We start from the raw sequence: 19004 nt of genomic DNA on the forward strand, positions 1-19004 counted from the left end.
CTTTCAAGTTTCAATCTCCATGAGAAAGAGATTCAAGCGGTTTGGCGCAGAGGAGGGGGTCTAAGCCGCTAGGCGGGTGGTCAAGGTTTCATTCTCAGAAAGAGGCCCACTTTCATATGAAAATGTGCCAAGCGCTAGGTCTCTTATCCCCAGCGTGGTTTTCCCATCCTTCAAGAAAAAAAAATCTCTACGAGAAAGAGGCCCACTTTCATATGAAGATGGGAGTGGATTTGTCATATTTTACATAGGTCTAATCCAACCAGGAAAGCTTTCGAACCCTTACCCTACCGCCCCCCCCCCCCCCCCCCCCTAACCCACCATCCTTCCTCGTTCCTCCTCCTCCTCCACCTCTGATCGACGGAGACGGTCGGCCGACGACCGTTCACGCTCGTCATCCTCCTCAGGTCTCTCTCTCTCTCGTGTGTATTATTAGTAAGATGTATTTGTTCACAATTTTGGATTAAGTAGGCAGATTTATGCTGTAGATATTGAATTTCTCTTTGTTCCTGTACTCTTTTCTATATGTCGACTCCTTCGTCATATTTGCAGGGGATACCATCTCGTTCTCGGGGGGGGTGGTCTTAGAAAGGACGCTCTTTTCTTTATGATTCAGTTGAATTGATGCTACTTGAGAGAAATATGGATGATTGGGGTAAGCGCCTCTGTTTTTATTCCCACCCCCCATCTTGGGGTTGGCTGCTCATTGAGCTGAATGGGGTTGGGTTTTTTTTTGTAGAATTAATTGGTGTAAATGAGTGACATTTGTGTCTATCTTCAATGGTTTCTGACTTTCTTCATCTATGGGCAATGTATAGCGCTTCTTATCTTTTTTTTTCATTTCCTCTTTTGTGATTGATTCAATGAGAATGATGCTGTGCATTCCGAGTATAGATCAAAGACTGTACTTTTGTATGTGTAGTTTGTATTATCTTTGTGAAATAGTCTAGCTTTCATCATTTTTTATCCCAATTGGGTTTTTTCTTAACATCCATCCCATATTTATTATTGGTTTCCTTGCGTATGAGTTCCACCAATGGGGCTCAATGTTCGTAACAATGTCATGCTTGCTTGTGGGGTTTTAGAAGAGCAGTGTTAATCGACGCACTTATGCCCAACGAGGTCAGTTTATCAAGTTTTGTTAATGACTCCAAGTTGCATATGCGCTCACAAGAGCAAACATGCCAATGAAAAAGAGCTAAAACTCTATATACGATCATGTTATAGTATTGACATAGTAAAACTATTGATATGCAAAAAAACTCCTGTGTATGAGAACTGGTTCGGCCTGACTTATGCTTGTTTTCTTATACTGTATAAGTAAATCGTGATTCTTGATGATTTTTTCAGTTCTCCACAAGTAAATCGTGATTCTTGATGAATTTTTTAGTTCTCCACTTTATGAGTTTTCAATAATTAAATCTGCAAGTATTTGTTATCTACCGAAAGGCATAATATAGATGCCTCTAATGACTGTACCAGTGAGAATTTGCAAGGCCTCAGAATACAAATTATGGGCATTCTAGAGGGAAATTTCTCTTTAATATCAATTATTTGTTTTTCAAATCCTTAAAATGTGCAATAAATCCATTGAGGACATGTCTATCATCTACTTGCCTCAAACTTTGCCTCCAAAGATGATAACTGAGTCGTTAGAACCCCAGGCTCAAGAACTGTAAGACTGTAACAGGCTTCAAGAAGGTGGGTGGTCTCAATTCCAATTCCCAGCACGACCAATGGGGCTGAGAGAGAACATGACAATAAAGTGATTCCCATTGGTTATCTTCTAGTTTACGCTTGGGTGCTTCCCTCAACCTAGAGAGATTTGCCTATGGAAGTATTCTTAATTTATTGTATGCTCAAATTGCTTGAAACTTGTAAAGATAGGATCATTAACTTGTTTCTCCACTTAATATCATTTCTGGGACATTGTTGTGGGAAAATAAATATGGGAATGGGGAATAACCACGTTTAATCCAGGCTGTTGTTTTAGAGTGGTTTTGCCTGGATTTAAGTCATAAATTGAAGCTAAGTCATCATTGAAGCTTAAATGTCATGGAGTAACCCTTCATAATTTGCATTCGATTGTGTTGTGTGGTTAAAGCTGGATTCATCTGCTGTAACGTATAACAACTAATGTATGGATCATTGAGTATTTGCCATTATGATTTCTGATGTTTTTTTAGTCACTTTGCCAATTTGCAGAATCTGAGGATTTTGATCCTGCACCGCCTGCTCATGCTAGTGAAAAGCCAAAAGGTTTATGGGATGATGAGGACATTGAAGATGTGAAGGTGTCTTGGGAAGATGGAGATGTGCCTCCTTTGGAAAAGGTTTTCCCTTTTGTTTGCTGAATTTTGTATGTTTGCTTTTAGTTCTCTGAGTTTTGTTTCGCTACTGCACTTTGGCAAAGACTTGCATGTGTGTGTGTGTATTTTTATATTGTTATTCATATTTATTAAATCGTGTGACAAACTAGTAAAAACTAGGTTTAGCTTGCTACAAGTGGGAGTTGTGGATCATAGTATGGCTTCATGGGCAATCCGGGGCACAGGGGTCCTGGTACTATCCAGGTGCAAAGAACCCTGGAGGTCATGATTTTACCTGATGACCATTTGCTAGCATAACAATAGTGTGCTATCTCATCATCATCACCTAGTGATGGCTATGTTGCAGTAATTTGAGTTGGCAGTGAGAGGAGGCCAGTCTGCAGTCAGAATGATGCCCTTTTTCTTCCTTGACTCTGCTCCTTTTTCTTTGGTGGAAAATATTCCTTTTGACCCTCCTTGCAATGTCACATGGTTTTTCCAAGGTGTACCTCATATATGCTATTCTTAGTGGGAACTTGATAAATGTGTCCTCTCTATCCTTCTTGGCCATGACTATATTCTATATAGAATGGCCTGATTGGTTGGCATCCACTCCAGAACAATGTGGTCTAAGCCAAGCTGCACACAGATTGCTGCAGTGGAAGTGTGGAACAACTGGAAATCATGCAGCTACTTAGACATTTCAGCTGACCTTCATAAATTGTTATATGTTTTTATGGTCTTGGGTCCCACTTTTGGGGAGCAAAAGATTGCTTTTGTACAAACTATTATTTTGTTTGTCCATGTTAAGGATTCTGATATTCTTCAAAGGGTAACAACCCCTGTTTTTAGAGCAGAGAGGAGTTTGAAAGTGGTTTTAATTGCAGCAAAGTTTCACTCATATAAGATTGTAAGGATTCGAAGGAAGTCTGACTGAGGACATGGTCCTTCATCTCTTAAACTATGAATTATGATCATGATACAACATCCTACCTGAGCAAAGAATAATTAACATTTTGGTCAATCAAAAGCCACCAACAAATTTGCCTTGAAAATGATTTGAGTTCATCCGGAATGACTATTGGGCTTCCTCCTTTTGGAGATGATGATGCTGTGAGCTCATTAGCATCATTTTGTCACTTATTCATTGGCAGACTAATGACACATTTCACCTTTGTTTTCTGTTTTTCTAGGTTAGGAAAAGGAAATTTTACTGAGAAAGCAAGAGAAAAGGGGAAAAGAAATCAGCAATACATGAAATTGAATCGTAGATGCTACATACATATTAATGGGACTTGTTTATGGCAAATTATTATCACGCCACATGCTTGTTTTCACTGTGGCAGCTGAGTTTCAGTATCTGCTGGTTGTCCAGTTGCCGAAAGAGATCTTAAATGTCCCCTTAGTGCTGAGGGAAAGTGGCCATCTGGAAAGAAAGAAGCTGAGGGCATGTATGCCAAATCATCAGATGTAGGTCATTATTCGCGAAAATAGTTCAGACAGAATGAGTATCCTGTGTTAAAAGAATACTTACAGGAGACTTTGTTCAGGATACGTGGACCAAGGATGTGGAGTTCATGAACAAAGATAAATATGCTGTAAGGAGATTGGTGATCAGCCATTAACAGCCCTCTAAGGTGAAACATGCACTATATGATGTAGGTGGGCCTAGTTCTTTGGTTTCCTTTTTTTTTTTGCCTGTTTTGGGTCTGTCGAACAAGAAAGTAACATAGGGAGCCATTTTGGCTTATGATATTTGAGTTCCAGGTTCTCTTCCATCTACACCAACATTTTTAGTTTTATTATAAAAAAAGCACCATTTTTAGTTTAGGTAAGATCAACCTTCAGTTATCTTTTTTAAGGATCATTCTGTTTGTCTGATGCTGCTGCACTTGTTGGGGATCCTGGCTAAGAAATTAATAGAATATTGTTACGGTTTTGGAAACCAAATCGCTTCATTGGTTTCTCTTTGCTGGGCAGCTCACACCTTGAGTTCAGGTGTTATTGTTTCACCAACATTACTTTTCAGGCTGATATATTATCAAGACGAGACAGCGATTTAGGTTTACTTGAGTGTTAATGTGCATGGCTTCTATTTTCTCCGTTAGGGAGAAACCTCAACTTAAGGCCTGAGTTTTGCTTCATTATCCTTTGTGACATAGATCTACGGTTGTTCCCAGTAATATCATCCATTGCTTGTGATATAATAGACATAGCTACAAATTTTTGATTTCTTAGAGATGGAATCAACTAGAGTTGTCGGTCGAGGAAGCGGGAGTGGGAAGTGATTCAGAAGCGGGAAGTGAGGCAGTTCTAAAATTTTAGGAAGTACAAAACGACTTAGAAGCAAATCGAGAATCGTCTCCAAAGCGAGAAGAGAAGCGAACCGGAAGCTACCTAGGAATCGAACCGAAAGCGAACCAGGATTTGAAAGGGGAAGAGACTTAGGATTCAAGTGGGAAGCGAAAATGTAATTATATATTTTTTAATTTACCAAAATATAATATTTATGTTATTATTGACAAAATAAAACATGAGTAGATAACATTAAAGTTGATCGATTAATCTCAAATCTAAATCATCTATGCAAGTGCAACCATTTAACAAATGCATCATATTGCAAGTATTTAATGAATAATACATCAAGAAAAATTTATAATTCATATTCATGTTGCAAGCATTTAACAAATGCATCTTGTTGCAAGCATTTAATAAATAATACATCAAGAAAAATTCATAATTTGTATTCTTATTGTAATCATTTAAACAGAATATTTGTGGCATAGCTTGAAATTTTGATGTGTAGATAATTCCTAGAACTGCTATTTTAATTTTTTGAATGATTTGATTTGAGGGGGGCACATAGCAAAACACTATGCTTGGTGAGTCAGTAAATGTTGTCAAGGTTACCCATGGTGCAACCAAAATTAGCGTGATCTAAAATTGAGATAAAAGAAGACAAAATAATATGCTTCCACACACACCTATCGATTAGTACATGTTTGAAGATCATACTAAAAATGCTATCAAAATTCAAAAATGTTATCAGAGTGAGAAATAGAGAGATCGAGAGACAGAGACAGAGGAAAAAAGAGTGAAGTTTAATAAGGTGGTAAAACTGTCCAAACCCTTAAAAAAATGAAGCGAGCTTCCTCATTAGTAAGTGTGCTTCTCAATTAAAATGGGTGCTTCCCTGTGCATTTCGGAAGCACCATGTTTCGCTCTTTTGAAGCGCACTTTTTCACTCCTATAGGCGCTTTCGGTAACCCTGGAATCAACATTTGTACTCACTTGTTGGGGTTAAATTATAATTCATAAGACAATGTATTAGTTATAGGGGTATTTTAGTAATTTCTATATTTTACGCATATTCATGTTTTTGAATATGATTGTAATTCTTTTTTTTTCTTTTTTTTTGTAATTTTTTCATTTCTTATTTTTGTTCTTTTATGTAATATTTTTTTACACAGTCAGTGGCTAACTGTGTACACTGCAACAATCAGCCACTGATAGGTGTTGGGCTGATTCCCAATGTCTCTAATAAGAGCCGTTGGGAATAGCCCAACAACTCTTTAAGTGTGCTTATAAATAAGGGCTACATGAGCCCATTGAATGTATGTATTACAGTAAAGAGTTGTCTCCTTAAGCTTATAAACACGGTGCATTTATTGCACTTCTTTTGTGGTGTAAAGCTTATAAACACTGTGCATTTATTGCACTTCTTTTGTGGTGTAAAGCTTATAAACACTGTCCATTTATTTTGTATCTTCAGTATTTGAAGTATCAAGTTATTTGAAAACTTGATTGTTTGCAAGGATTCTTCACATGGTATCAAAGCAAGGTTGGAGAAAGAAAGATCGTGTGGATTCTCACTTTTTCGGGTGCCTCGAAAAGTGTGAATTTTTTGGTGATTGGAGTGGATCCTCTTGTTCATCCAATATTTTAGAAGACTCTTTTATCAAGAAAGGTTTAAAAATCCTTTGTGGTACGTATTCTTTTTCATCATCTCTCCTCTCTATTGGGTGAAAAAGACTCATTTTTCTCTCGACTTCAAACTCAATGGGTCCAACTATCACGCTTGGGTCAGAAACATGGAGGCTCATATTAAAGGGAAAGGGCTTTAGGGCTATGTCCAAGGCTCGATTCCCGAACCGGAGCCAAAGATAACCTTGATGGAGAAATGAGAAATAAAAATCCTTAAAGGCGAAGAAAGAGCCAAGGCTCTTGAAGACTACACCAAAAAGCATGAAGAATGGGAGATACGGAATTTTAAAATCCTCTCATGGATTTTTTCATCCGTAGAAACAAGAATTAACGCCAATATTATCAAGTTTAAGAAGGCTTCTCAATCGTGAAAGTACCTTGATAAGATGTACACCTCTAGGGACTTGTCCCATAAATATTACTTCCAAAAGAGGGCGCTAACTCTTCATCGGGGAGAGATGACTATAAGAGAGTATTTTGTCGAACTCTCTTCTATTTAGGATGAGCTTGCTATGCTCGAACCCAAGTGGAGTGGAGAAGCCATAGAGCTTCGTCATAAACAATTGGAAGAAGATAGATTTTTTAATTTTTTGAATGGGCTTAGGCCTGAATTCGAACAAATCCGGTCTTCTCTTTTATCCGCCTTCAGTTCCCCCTTTCTTGAAGATATAATTACTAAACTAAGTAGGGAAGAGACTCGTATGGGTATAAGCAAGAACAACCCAAGTGTTCTAGCTACACCTTCTAATAATGAAGAAAATGAAGGAGTTAATGTCGTCTCAAGACCGGGGAGCAACTTAAGGACCTACAAGCCTCCTCACTTTAAGAATCAAAACTCAAGTGGTCAAGGAGGGAAGAAGGATTATAGTAGGCTTTTATGTCATTTTTGTAAGGAACCGGCGCATATCAAGCCTATTTGCCCAAAGTGGAAAAAGTTATTTGTCATAGCTACTACATCTCAACCTCAAAAGGAAGAGTGCTCGCCATCTTCAAATGGAGCTCTCTCATTGCAACAAATCTTAGATGCACTTCAACCTCTTCTAAAAGGGGCTATTTTCGGAGCTGTCATGTCAACATGTTCTCCTCTCGGTAAGACCTTTTGGCTTTTAGATTCAGGTGCTTCTTTTCACATGACCCCAAATTTTAGTTCTTTTTTCGAATACTCAAAAAATCCCTCTTCATCTGTTGTTTCAACCGCGGATGGAACATCTAAAAGGAATAGGAAATTTTAAAAAACAAGGGTTCTTTATTCCAAAAATTAGATTTATACCCAAATTAAACTTAAATTTGCTTTACGTTTCTCAACTCTCGGATCATGGGTGTGATATAAAGTTTTCATCTAACAAATGTTGGATACAGGATCGCCGGTTCGGGAGATTGATTGGGGAAGGCTCTAGGAAGGGCAATCTATATTATGTCGATTCCCTTCAAATTCCAAAGAACCTGTTTTGTAATGTTGTCCAACAAAAGGATATTAATGTGTGGCACAAGAGACTTGGACATCCAAATATTGCAAAAATTTCTCATTTACCTTTTGTTAAAAGTCTATGTAAAAGTGATTTCACTTGTAACGACTGTATTGTTGGGAAAATGAAAAAAATTGCCTTTTTGTCAAAGATCTATATTTACTACAAGACCTTTTGAAATTATCCATTCAGATGTATGGGGACCGGCACCCGTCCTATCAAAATGAGGCTTTGCATATTATGTCATTTTTTTTACGACTACACGAGATATTGTTGGATTTGTTTTCTTAAACACAAATATGAAGTTTTCTCGATTTTTAAAACCTATCATATGATGATTAAAAATCAATTTAATAGGAATCTAAAAATTTTTAGAACCGACTCTGGTGGAAAATACCTTTTAAGTGAATTCAAAAATTATCTTGAAGGTCATGATATTGTTCATCAAAGATCTTGTCTGAAAACCCTTCAACAAAATGGATTAGCCGAAAGAAAGCATAGACATATAATAGAGACAACTCGAACATTACTTGTTTCTCAAAACATCCCAAAAGGTTTTTGGGCTGAAGCGGCTCTAGCATCTGTGTATCTGATAAATCGGTTACCTTCTAAAAACTTCAACAATATCTCGCCTTTTGAAAACCTGTATACCAAAGAACCCGACTATAGTCGGTTGAGAATTTTTAGTTGTAAATGCTTCGCTCTTACTGACAAGAACGACAAGTTTTCACCAAAAGCCATTGCCTGCGCTTTTCTTGGATATTCCGACCCAAAAAGGGTTTCGTTTTTATGATATTAAAAATGACAAGCTATATGTTTCCAGAAATGTGAGTTTTCTGGAAAATGTTAATGGTTTTGAAAGGAGTGAACCCTTTGAAGAAAACATGGATTACTCTTTTTTATTTGAAATGTTAGCACATGATGATGATAGTGATGACGATTTCATTCATAATGACGTCAATGATAAAGAAGATGGCTCTTCCCATCCACATATCTCCCAACATAGAAATGAAGGCGCATTGAGAGATCCTATAACATATACCTATAGAGATAGAAACAATTTTAAGAGTGCAATTGAAAATTTTGGTATTATAGTGGGTCCAATTCAACAAATGATGAAAACCTATGAAGAATTGAGAGAAGTAGAAAGATGTCTTCTAGGTTTAATTCATATGATTCGTTTACTCCTAAACATAGAGTCTGCCTTAGCGCCATTCATTCCTATATAGAACCCAGAAACTTTGAAGAAGCCAAAAAGAATGATGAATGGCGGAAAGCAATGGAATGTGAGCTTTCAGCTCTCAACAGGGTAAAGACTTGGGAGTTTCAAGATCTTCCTAAGGGTAAGAAAGAAATAGGGTGTAAATGGGTATTTAAGGTAAAATCTAAGAGCGATGGATCTCTTGAGAGATATAAGGCTCGATTAGTTGCAAAGGGATATAGTCAAGAATATGGGATTGACTATGAAGAAACTTTTGTTCCTGTGGCCCGAATGGTCATTGTTCGATGTCTCATTACCGTTGCCTCAATCAACAAATGGAACATCTATCAAATGGATGTTAAAAACGTCTTCCTTAATGGTGATCTGAATAAAGAGGTATATATGGATGCTCCACCAGGAATGAAGACTCCAAAAGGGAAAGTGCTTCGCCTTCAAAAAGCACTTTATGATTTAAAACAAGCCCCCAAAGCTTGGTATGATAGATTTAACTCTGTAATGTTAGAAAATGGTTTTTTTTCCTGTTTCACTGACACTGCTTTATTTGTTAGAAAAACCAGTGTAGGGATTGTCATTATGCTCTTATATGTGGATGATATGCTTCTAACCGAAAGTGATTCTAAAGGGGTTAAAAGCATAAAATCAATTTTGAAGGATAGGTTTGAAATGTCTGATTTGGGATTTCTAACTTATTTTTTGGGTATTGAAATAGCATACTCTCATAGAGGGTATTTTTTATCTCAAACTAAGCTTCCCTCTGAGATTATTGACAGGTCAGGTATTACGGATGATAAGGTTTGTGAAACTCCTGCTATAGTAGGAGCCAAAATGAAGATTGATGATGGTATTCCTCTCTCTGATCTCACCCCCTTCAAACAGCTTGTGGGATCTTTGATGTATCTGAGTATTACTAGACCAGATATCTCTCATGCAATTCATACTGCAAATCAGTTCCAACATGCACCAACATCAGTTCAGATGAGTGTCATCTTACGGATTATGAGATACATAAAGGGCACACTAAACAAGGGAGTATTCTTATCATCTTCTTCTGAATTAAAATTAATTGCTTATACTGACTTTGACTGGAGAGGTGACCCAAATAACCGTCACTCCACCACTGGTTTTTGTGCGTTTTTAGGAGACTCGTTGATTTCATGGAGATGTAAGAAGCAACAAAAAGTGTATTTATCCTCAACAAAAGTTGAATATCGTGTCATGGCGACTACTACCATGGAAATTGTATAGATTCATCAGTTATTAGAAGGCATGGGAATCTCAATAGAATGGCCCACCAAGTTATGTTGTGATAACAAGAGTGCAATATATATTGTCAAAAATCATACTTTTCATGAGCGGACTAAACACATTGAGATGGACTGTCACTATGTTCGGGAAGCGTATCTAAAAGGAGTTATAGATCTTCTATATGTAACTTCAGAATATCAGTTGCCAGATTTCTTCACCAAAGCCTTCCACGGTTCAATTTTCTCCTTGGCAAACTTTCGGTCATCTTGCCCTAAGTTTGAGGGGGGTGTTAAATTATAATTCATAAGACAATGTATCAGTTGTAGGGGTATTTTAGTTATTTTTATATTTTACGCATATTTATGTTTTTTAATATGATTGTAATTCTTTCTCTTTATTTTTTTATTTTTGTAATTTTTTTATTTCTTATTTTTGTTCTTTTATGTAATATTTGTGTACAATGTACAACAGTCAGCCACTGACTGTAGTACACAGTTTAAAAAAGAGCCGACTCTTTAAGTGTGCTTATAAATAAGGGCTACATGAGCCCATTGAATGTATGTATTACAGTAAGGAGTTGTCTCCTTAAGTTTATAAACACTATGCATTTGTTGCACTTCTTTTGTGGTGTAAAGTTTATAAACACTGTGCATTTATTGCACTTCTTTTGTGGTGTAAAGCTTATAAACACTGTGCATTTATTTTGTATCTTGAGTATTTGAAGGATCAAGTTATTTGAAAACTTGATTGTTTGCAAGGATTCTTCACAGGGGTTTCATAGAGCTTGCATATCTATGCCACAATGAATTCAAAATCATAATGTTATCCAATCTTCAATATAATCCCTGTTTTGCTCAACATGCTAGTCTTCAGTGACAGAAGTCATCTTTTGCTTAACACATGCATGCATACTTAGAAGTTTTGGGGAAAAAAATAGAAAATATGAATGGGGTATGGGCACAAAAAGTAGTCATGCTGCTTGTTATCATGGTTGATTTATGTCATTCAAGTGGAGAAATTGGTGCATCAAGTGTGCACATTTTGAATCAAATACTAGGCACTAATTTTACATTCAAAATTAATTTTTTTAGCTGAATTATTTTTTTTTTAATTAGCAAGGATAATATACTTAAATGACACAACTTGGCCTGTTGAGTTGATGTCAATATCGCCAAAGTGTACCCACAGGCAAGTGTTCTGATTTCAGGCACCCAAACCAGAACCTCCAGTAGAAAAGGCTGTTCCAAAAGTTGGTGGAAAAGGTGCTAACAAGAAACAAAAATATGCAGGAACAGCAGATGAAAAACTTGAGAAATCTGCAGTAGTGGCAGATGAAAAACTTGCAGATCCTATTGCAGAAAAACTCCATCAACAAAGGTAAATGATGCATTTATTATATATTTGTTATCCTGTTGCATCATGTGCTTCGTTCTTTAGTTGCTATCTTGTTGAACTTGGGCAAGGGCAGATCCAGGGGGGGCGAGGTGGGCCTCGAGCCCCTCCTAAAGTTGCAAACAATCTCAAAAACCATGCAGCTGCAAGTCACAAGTCACAAAACGAGCCAAATCTAGAATAAACTAGCAGCACAATCACTAATACTTGGGGAGTGTACAGGCCCATAGTTTACCACCAAAAATTGTGGTTACTCCTAAAATACTCTACAAAAGGCCCCGAATCACTTCCACTATCTTCCAAGGCGTAAAACAAGAAAATATGACCAGAAAGTCAAGATTTTTCAAATGTGGACAGAAACTCTCAAACCAGAAAAAATGGAAAATCTGTAGAATTCCAATATTTAACAAAATAGAATGAGGTTTCATTTGTGAATCCTGTAAAATCAACCTCTATCCGATCCAAAAATCAACCAAACCAAAATCCAAGGTACCCAATTGGGCTTGACTCCCAAGGTTGATGCATTATCCCATGATGGTACATTGAGATTCAATAATAGCATGCTTGCAAGATTTTAAGCCCTCTCAATGCTGCAAATATGATCTATATGTGTCAATGCATTTTAAGAAAAACATATATATATATATATATATATATTGACCCACACCCATGTTTTTTGAGAATGCACATGCCGTGCTGCACCTGCACCTATGTGGCATCAGTCACATGTTAACAACCGAATTCTCAAGTTCCTCAATAATTGGTGGTTCTTGATTATCATTAACTATATGTAACAGAGTAAATCTGTCAAAGTATATTACGCAAGGTTGTTTTTATACTCTTATTGTATAAGGTTAAGGTGTCATTGGTTAGTTTTTTAGCAGCTTATCAATGCAAACAATCACTAATACTTGGGGAGTCACATAAATAACCTCATTTTGGACTACAACAACAACAACAACTACGCCTTCATCCCAAAACAATTGGGGTCAGCGATATGAACCAAAAAAGAAATTCATTTTGGGTCTTCCACATGAATCCTTTTCCTCCAATCATTTCTATCCAACGCCATGTCCTCGGTGAGGTTCAAAGCATTCATATCCTTTCCTATCATCTCCATCCAAGTCTTCCTAGGCCTACCCCGACCTCTTTTAACTAATATATTTTCCCATTTCTCCAACCTTCTAACTGGAGCATCATTAGGCCTTCGCCGAATATGTCCAAACCACCGTAAACGATTCTCTCGCATCTTATTTTCAATGGGTGCAACACCTACCTTCTTACGTATCTCTTCGTTCCGAATCTTATCTTTTATTGTATTTCCACACATCCATCTAAGCATCCGCATCTCAGCTACACTCATTTTTTGAATATGATGTCTCTTGGCAGCCCAACATTCCGTACCATATAGTAAAGCGGGTCTAATAGTCGTCCTATAAAACTTTCCCTTCAACCGCAATGGCATTCTACAATCGCACAGCACTCCAGTAGCACTTTTCCATTTCATCCACCCAACCTTTATCCTATGATTTACATCTCCATCAATTTCTCCATACTTTTGAATGATGGATCCCAAATATTTGAAATAATCATTCACCGGTATATCTTGCTCACCAAGCTTCACTACACTCCCATCACTACTTCGTTGCTTACTAAACCGACATTCCATATATTCAGTCTTACTCTTACTCAACTTAAAACCTCTAGCTTCCAATGTCTGTCTCCATAATTCTAACTTAGCATTAACCCCAGCTCTAGACTCATCAATCAAAACAATATCATCAGCAAACAACATACACCACGGTACATTTTCTTGAATTGATCTCGTAAGCTCATCCATCACTATCGCAAATAGGAAAGGGCTTAAAGCAGATCCTTGATGTAACCCAACCGTTATCGGGAAATTGGTTGTCACCCCTCCACAAGTGCGGACATTGGTTACTACTCCTTCATACATATCTTTAATTATACTAATGTACTTGAGAGAAACACCTTTCTTCATCATTGTCCACCAGAGAACGTCCCTAGGTACTTTATCGTATGCCTTCTCTAAATCAATAAAAACCATATGCAAATCTTTGTTCTTCTCTCTATATCTTTCAATAAGTTGTCTAAGAAGATGTATAGCTTCCATAGTTGATCTTCCAGGCATAAAACCAAATTGATTCTCCGATATCATGACAACCTTCCTCAACCTAGACTCAATCACCCTCTCCCAAAGTTTCATAGTGTGACTCATGAGTTTTATACCACGATAGTTTGTGCAATCTTGTATATCACCCTTATTCTTATATAAAGGCACCAAAGTACTCTTCCTCCATTCATTAGGCATCTTATTTGTTCGCCAAATCAAGTTAAAAAGATTTGTCAACCATTCTAAACCTTTCTCTCCCAAGCATTTCCAAGCCTCGATAGGTATACCATCTAGGCCAACTGCCCTTCTTGATTTCATTTTCTTCAAAGCCTCTGTAATTTCTTTCTTTTGAATCTTGCGCATGAAGTCACGATTTATCTCATGAAAAGGAATGGAGAAGTCTCCAAGATCTTGAGCATGACTATCATTAAATAGCTTATCAAAATAATCTTTCCATCTCTCATTAATCTCCTCATCTTTGACTAAAACCCTTTGCGTTTCATCTTTGATACATCTAACCATACCCAAATCCTTCGATTTCCTATCTCTCATCTTTGCAAGCCTATAAATATCCTTCTCACCTTCTTTGGTATCCAACTTGTCATAAACCTCCTTATATACCTTAGCCCTCGCGTTTCGAACAACTTTTTTAGCTTCCTTCTTTGCTATCATATACTTCTCCAAATTCTCATTATCACGACTCTTACTTAGATTTCTATAACACTCTCTTTTAACCTTAATAGCTAATTTGACATCCTCGTTCCACCATGATGTATCCTTACCTAGTGGTGCACCGCCTTAAGACTCACCCAATACCTCCTTAGCTACTTTTCTCATACCACCCGCTATCTTATTCCACATTGATTCTGAATCCTCCTCGAGACACCAATCAACTTCCTTAACTACCTGCTCTACAAACATTCCTTGTTTAGCTCCTTTCAGTGCCCACCACTTAATTCTAGGATCTATCCTATGTCTATCCCTTTTGCGGCATTGTCTAATTCTAAGATCTAAAATTAAGACTCTATGTTGTGTAGCTACACTTTCTCCTGGTATAACCTTACAATCGATGCAACAACCCCTATCTCTCTTTCTAAGTAGGAAAAAATCTATCTGACTCGTATTAACCCCACTTTTAAATGTTACTAGGTGAGACTCCCTCTTCCTAAACCAAGTGTTTGCTAAGATCATAGGACAAACAAAAATCTAAAATCCTTTCTCCACTTTCATTTCTTTCTCCTATACCATAGCCTCCATGGATATTCTCAAATCCATCCCTACTAATGCCTACATGTCCATTAAGGTCACCGCCGATGAAAAGCTTTTCTCCATAAGATGTCTCTTGTACTACTCCATCTAAATCTTCCCAAAATTGATGCTTAATGGAATCATCTAAACCTACTTGAGGTGCATAAACACTAATAATATTAATAATATCCGTACCTAATACTAATTTAATAAGTAAAATTCTATCACCCTTCCTACGGACCTCAACTACATTATCTATAAACTGACGACTCATAACAATCCCTACTCCATTCCTATTCCTATTTATTCCTGTATACCAAATCTTATATCCCCAAGGTTCTATCACTTTAGCTTTCTCACCTACCCATTTGGTCTCTTGAAGACATAAAATATCAATCTTTCTCCTACACATAACATCTACTAACTCTACCAACTTACCAGTTAAAGACCCTATGTTCCAAGTGGCTAACCTAATTTTATGGTATTGGACTAACTTCTTTACCCCCACTCGTCCAACAAAGTGAGGGAACCCTTGCCTATTTGACACCACACCCGGGCGCCGGTGTGACGCGTCGCTTCTGGGCGACGACCTAGCAACCCTTGCACATTTATCACTGCCTCCGGGCCTAGAGAGTACAGCGCGTCGCTCAGTAGGGAACGCCCCAACGAAATTCTCATATTGGTTCATTTTCATAGGATATGACAAAGTTTTTATGCTGGCTGTCACAGGCCTACCGCAACCCTCCTCCTTTATCCGGGCTTGGGACCGGCAGTGTATAACTACACAGGCGGAGTTAACCTCATTTTGGACTATTTATTTTATTTTATTATAAAAAAATTTGGCCCCCCTTTAAACCAAATCCTGGATCGGCCACTGCTTGGGTCATAAAGTTTGGATAATCTCTGTATAGCACAGTCTGTTCTGAAAAATAAATGATTACCTTTCATCAGGCTTGTGGAAGAAGCTGATTACAAGTCGACAACAGAGCTATTTGCTCGGACAGGTGATGAAAAAACTTTGGATAATTTCATACCGAAGTCTGAAAGCGATTTCTTGGAATATGCTGAACTCGTCTCACATAAGCTCCATCCATATGAGGCAAGTTTCTGAAATCCTTATGATCTTTTTACTAGAGAAGCTTTCTCATACTGACATCTTGTTACATCGAATGTTCAATGCAGAAAAGCTTTCACTATATAAACCTACTTAAGGCGGTTATGAGGCTATCCATGGTATCCATGAAAGCAGCAGATGCAAAGGAGGTTGCTTCTTCCATTAGCGCCATTGCCAATGAAAAACTCAAAGCAGAGAAAGAGGCCAATGCCGGCAAGAAGAAGCCAGGTTTGTTTTCCGATTCCTTTTCATCCACATGCTTCTTTTTTCATTCTTTTTGGCTCAGATGGTTTTCGACTGTTAATTGGTTGTGTTGGCTTATATGTTGTAGCCAAGAAGAAACAGCTCCATGTTGAGAAAGCAGACGACGATGTAGCAGTTGTTAATGCTTATGATGCCCTTGATGATTACGATTTTATGTAGTAATTTGCGTTCATGTCCCCAGAAATTCTTATTGTGTTCTATGAATCTACGGGACACATGCCCGTTAATTGAGTTGTGTCAAAAAACAAAATTGCTGTTTGTGCGATGAAGAGTGCAGCTATGTTTGGTGAGTTGTTTGTGATCTTTGAAATGCAAGTATGCTTCTCGGACAAAGACTGTATTGTCCCGTAAAAATGGCATGCTTTTGCAAAAACTCACAAATATGCCAAAATCCTTAGCATGTTCAAGATTACTGATTTTAGACTTTTTTTAAGGATCATTTTTACCATTTGCAACATATTTGTGTGGTTATCCTGATGTTTGCACAAATATGTTGTGTATAGTTAAAAATTTTAAGGAGATTCACAATATATTTGTGCGGATCTCTTTGCATTTGAACAAATATATTGGAACCTCTGAATATAGTTAAAATTACCAAGGAGAATCTCAAACATTCATACAAATATGTTGTGAACCTTCAAACATAGTTAAAATTATCGAAGAGATTCACAACTTATGTGTGAAAGTTTGCACAAATATGTTGTGAACTGCTAACTATGGTTAAAATCATCAAAGAGATTCGTAGATTCGCAAAAGATGTCGTATAAATATGTTGAAAACTTTTAAATATGGTTAAAATCAAATTAAGGAGATTTGCAACATATTTGTGTGAACTTTCTCACGTTCGCAAAAATATGTTTTCAACTTTATATTATGGTTAAAATCACTTAAGAGATTCACAACATATTTGTGTGAACCTCCTCACATTCGCTCAAATACGTTGTGAGCCTCCAAATATAGTTAAAATCATGAAGAAGACTGGCCACATACACAAATATATTAACCTCTAAATGTGGTTAAAATCACCAAAGAAGATTCGCAATATAGTCACATAAAAAATATATTATATATATGAGTATAAAAATCATGTGACTATAAGATATGTCGAAAGGTCCATATAAATATTATGTTTGATTTTAATATTTTAGAAATTCACAAGATATATGTGTGAATGTTTGTAGGTTTACACAAATATCATATGAAACTTCTTTGATTGATCATAATCTTTCATAAGTCTATAAGATATTTGTGCGAATGTCGACAGCCTCGCATAAATATTATGCAAATCTCATTACTTTGATTTTAACCATATTTAGAGGTTCACAACATATTTATGAGAACGTAAGAAAGCTTGCACAAATATATTGTGAATCTCTTCAATGATTTTAACCAATAGTTGGAGGTTCACAATATATTTGTGTGAACGTGAGGAGGTTTGTATAAATATGTTGTTTATCTCTTTGATGATTTTAATCATATTTATAGGTTAGCATGTTTGTTGTAACATAAGGAGATCCACACAAATATATTGTTAATCTGATTTTAGTCATATTTAAAGGTTCACAATATATTTATTCAAACGTAAAGAGATTCGTGCAAATATATTGTGAATCTCCTCGATAATTTTAACTATATTTGGAGGTTTGCAACATATTCGTGTGAACGTCAAGCCTTATTAGGACAGTACAGTTATTTTTTGAAATATTTAAGTTTTTGCATGAATGCATCATTTTTATAGGACAGTACAGTTATTTTTTTATCTGAATCATGAGCCCCTTTAGAAATCTATTCTTGACATTTTAAGTAATTAGCTTATTAGAAAAATCTAATAAGCATCTAAAGTGCTCATTTCAACATTAAATGGACGTTGTTCTAATGGTAGCGTTCCTACGGTAGAATAGGAGCATATATCGGGGCATGGTTACGGTTGCATGGATGCTGCTGCCGTGCTGCGTAGCAACACCAAAACTTAAATGCATGAACAGCCTTTCTTTCATTGCATGCGTTTAAGAGCATTGCCAATAGGGATGCAAACGGTTTGGATCCAGAACTGTTAAATACGCGAAGATTCGGATCAAAATCAAATCCCAAAATTGTAAAACCTCCATCCTGGTTCCCACCCATTTACAGCCGTGATTGCCACCACATACAAACATTTAAAGGAAGGCCATTTTTTCTTTCATTGGCCTCCTTACACTTGCGTTCAAAAGACAGCCTAGGCGTATAGGTTGAGATTTTTTCCGCATGGTTGGCGTTCTGGGAACTTGGTTTGCCCACAAGCTCTCTGCTCATCTTGGAGGGGCAACTTGTGAATGTCTCTAAGTTGGCTGGATGTCACAAGTTTGAAACTCATAGGTGTCATCCCTTGCTGCAAGGTCTACTCTGAGTGTACTCACCGGCATAGATTTATGAAAATCTTGCAAAAATATTGCAAGAAATTATGTGAAAGTTAAAAACAGTAATTTCCTGCGATGGTTTCAATTTTTCATGAGTTTTTCGTCAAATATTGCATTTTAAATGTGATATTTTTTTTTTCATTAGCTATTTATCATGAAAAAAATGCATAGTTTTTATTTTTATATATTTTTATTCAAAAAATAACCATATTTTACGAGTAATTTGACCGAAT

The 19004-nt window shown here is 36.8% G+C and overlaps 1 protein-coding gene across 2 annotated transcripts; it reads left to right on the top strand.

The window, feature by feature from the left end:
- The first annotated feature begins 307 nt into the window (after window positions 1-307).
- LOC149851575 (uncharacterized) lies at window positions 308-16716 on the top strand. 2 transcript variants are annotated; one of them, XM_090015415.1, is made up of 7 exons: window positions 308-404; window positions 550-652; window positions 2184-2330; window positions 11431-11600; window positions 15949-16096; window positions 16180-16339; window positions 16443-16716. In XM_090015415.1, the coding sequence occupies exons 2-7, from the start codon at window positions 644-646 to the stop codon at window positions 16532-16534; spliced, it is 726 nt and encodes a 241-aa protein (XP_089871541.1). In that variant the 5' UTR covers window positions 308-404; window positions 550-643; the 3' UTR covers window positions 16535-16716. The 2 variants fall into 2 exon arrangements, with proteins under 2 accessions (XP_089871541.1, XP_089871535.1); XM_090015409.1 differs by having other exon boundaries at window positions 2203-2330.
- The last annotated feature ends 2288 nt before the right edge of the window (window positions 16717-19004 follow it).

The sequence above is a fragment of the Nuphar pumila genome, chromosome 1, assembly GCF_984573655.1.
Source record: "Nuphar pumila chromosome 1, dmNupPumi1.hap1.1, whole genome shotgun sequence".
Taxonomy (NCBI): Eukaryota; Viridiplantae; Streptophyta; class Magnoliopsida; order Nymphaeales; family Nymphaeaceae; genus Nuphar; species Nuphar pumila.

Excerpts from the sequence above, each read along its gene's own strand:
- LOC149851575 (XM_090015409.1), top strand. The coding sequence starts at position 622 with ATGCTACTTGAGAGAAATATGGATGATTGGG. Across the intron at positions 11,601-15,948 it reads GAAAAACTCCATCAACAAAG|GCTTGTGGAAGAAGCTGATT; the intron begins GTAAATGATGCA and ends ACCTTTCATCAG. Across the intron at positions 16,340-16,442 it reads TGCCGGCAAGAAGAAGCCAG|CCAAGAAGAAACAGCTCCAT; the intron begins GTTTGTTTTCCG and ends TATATGTTGTAG.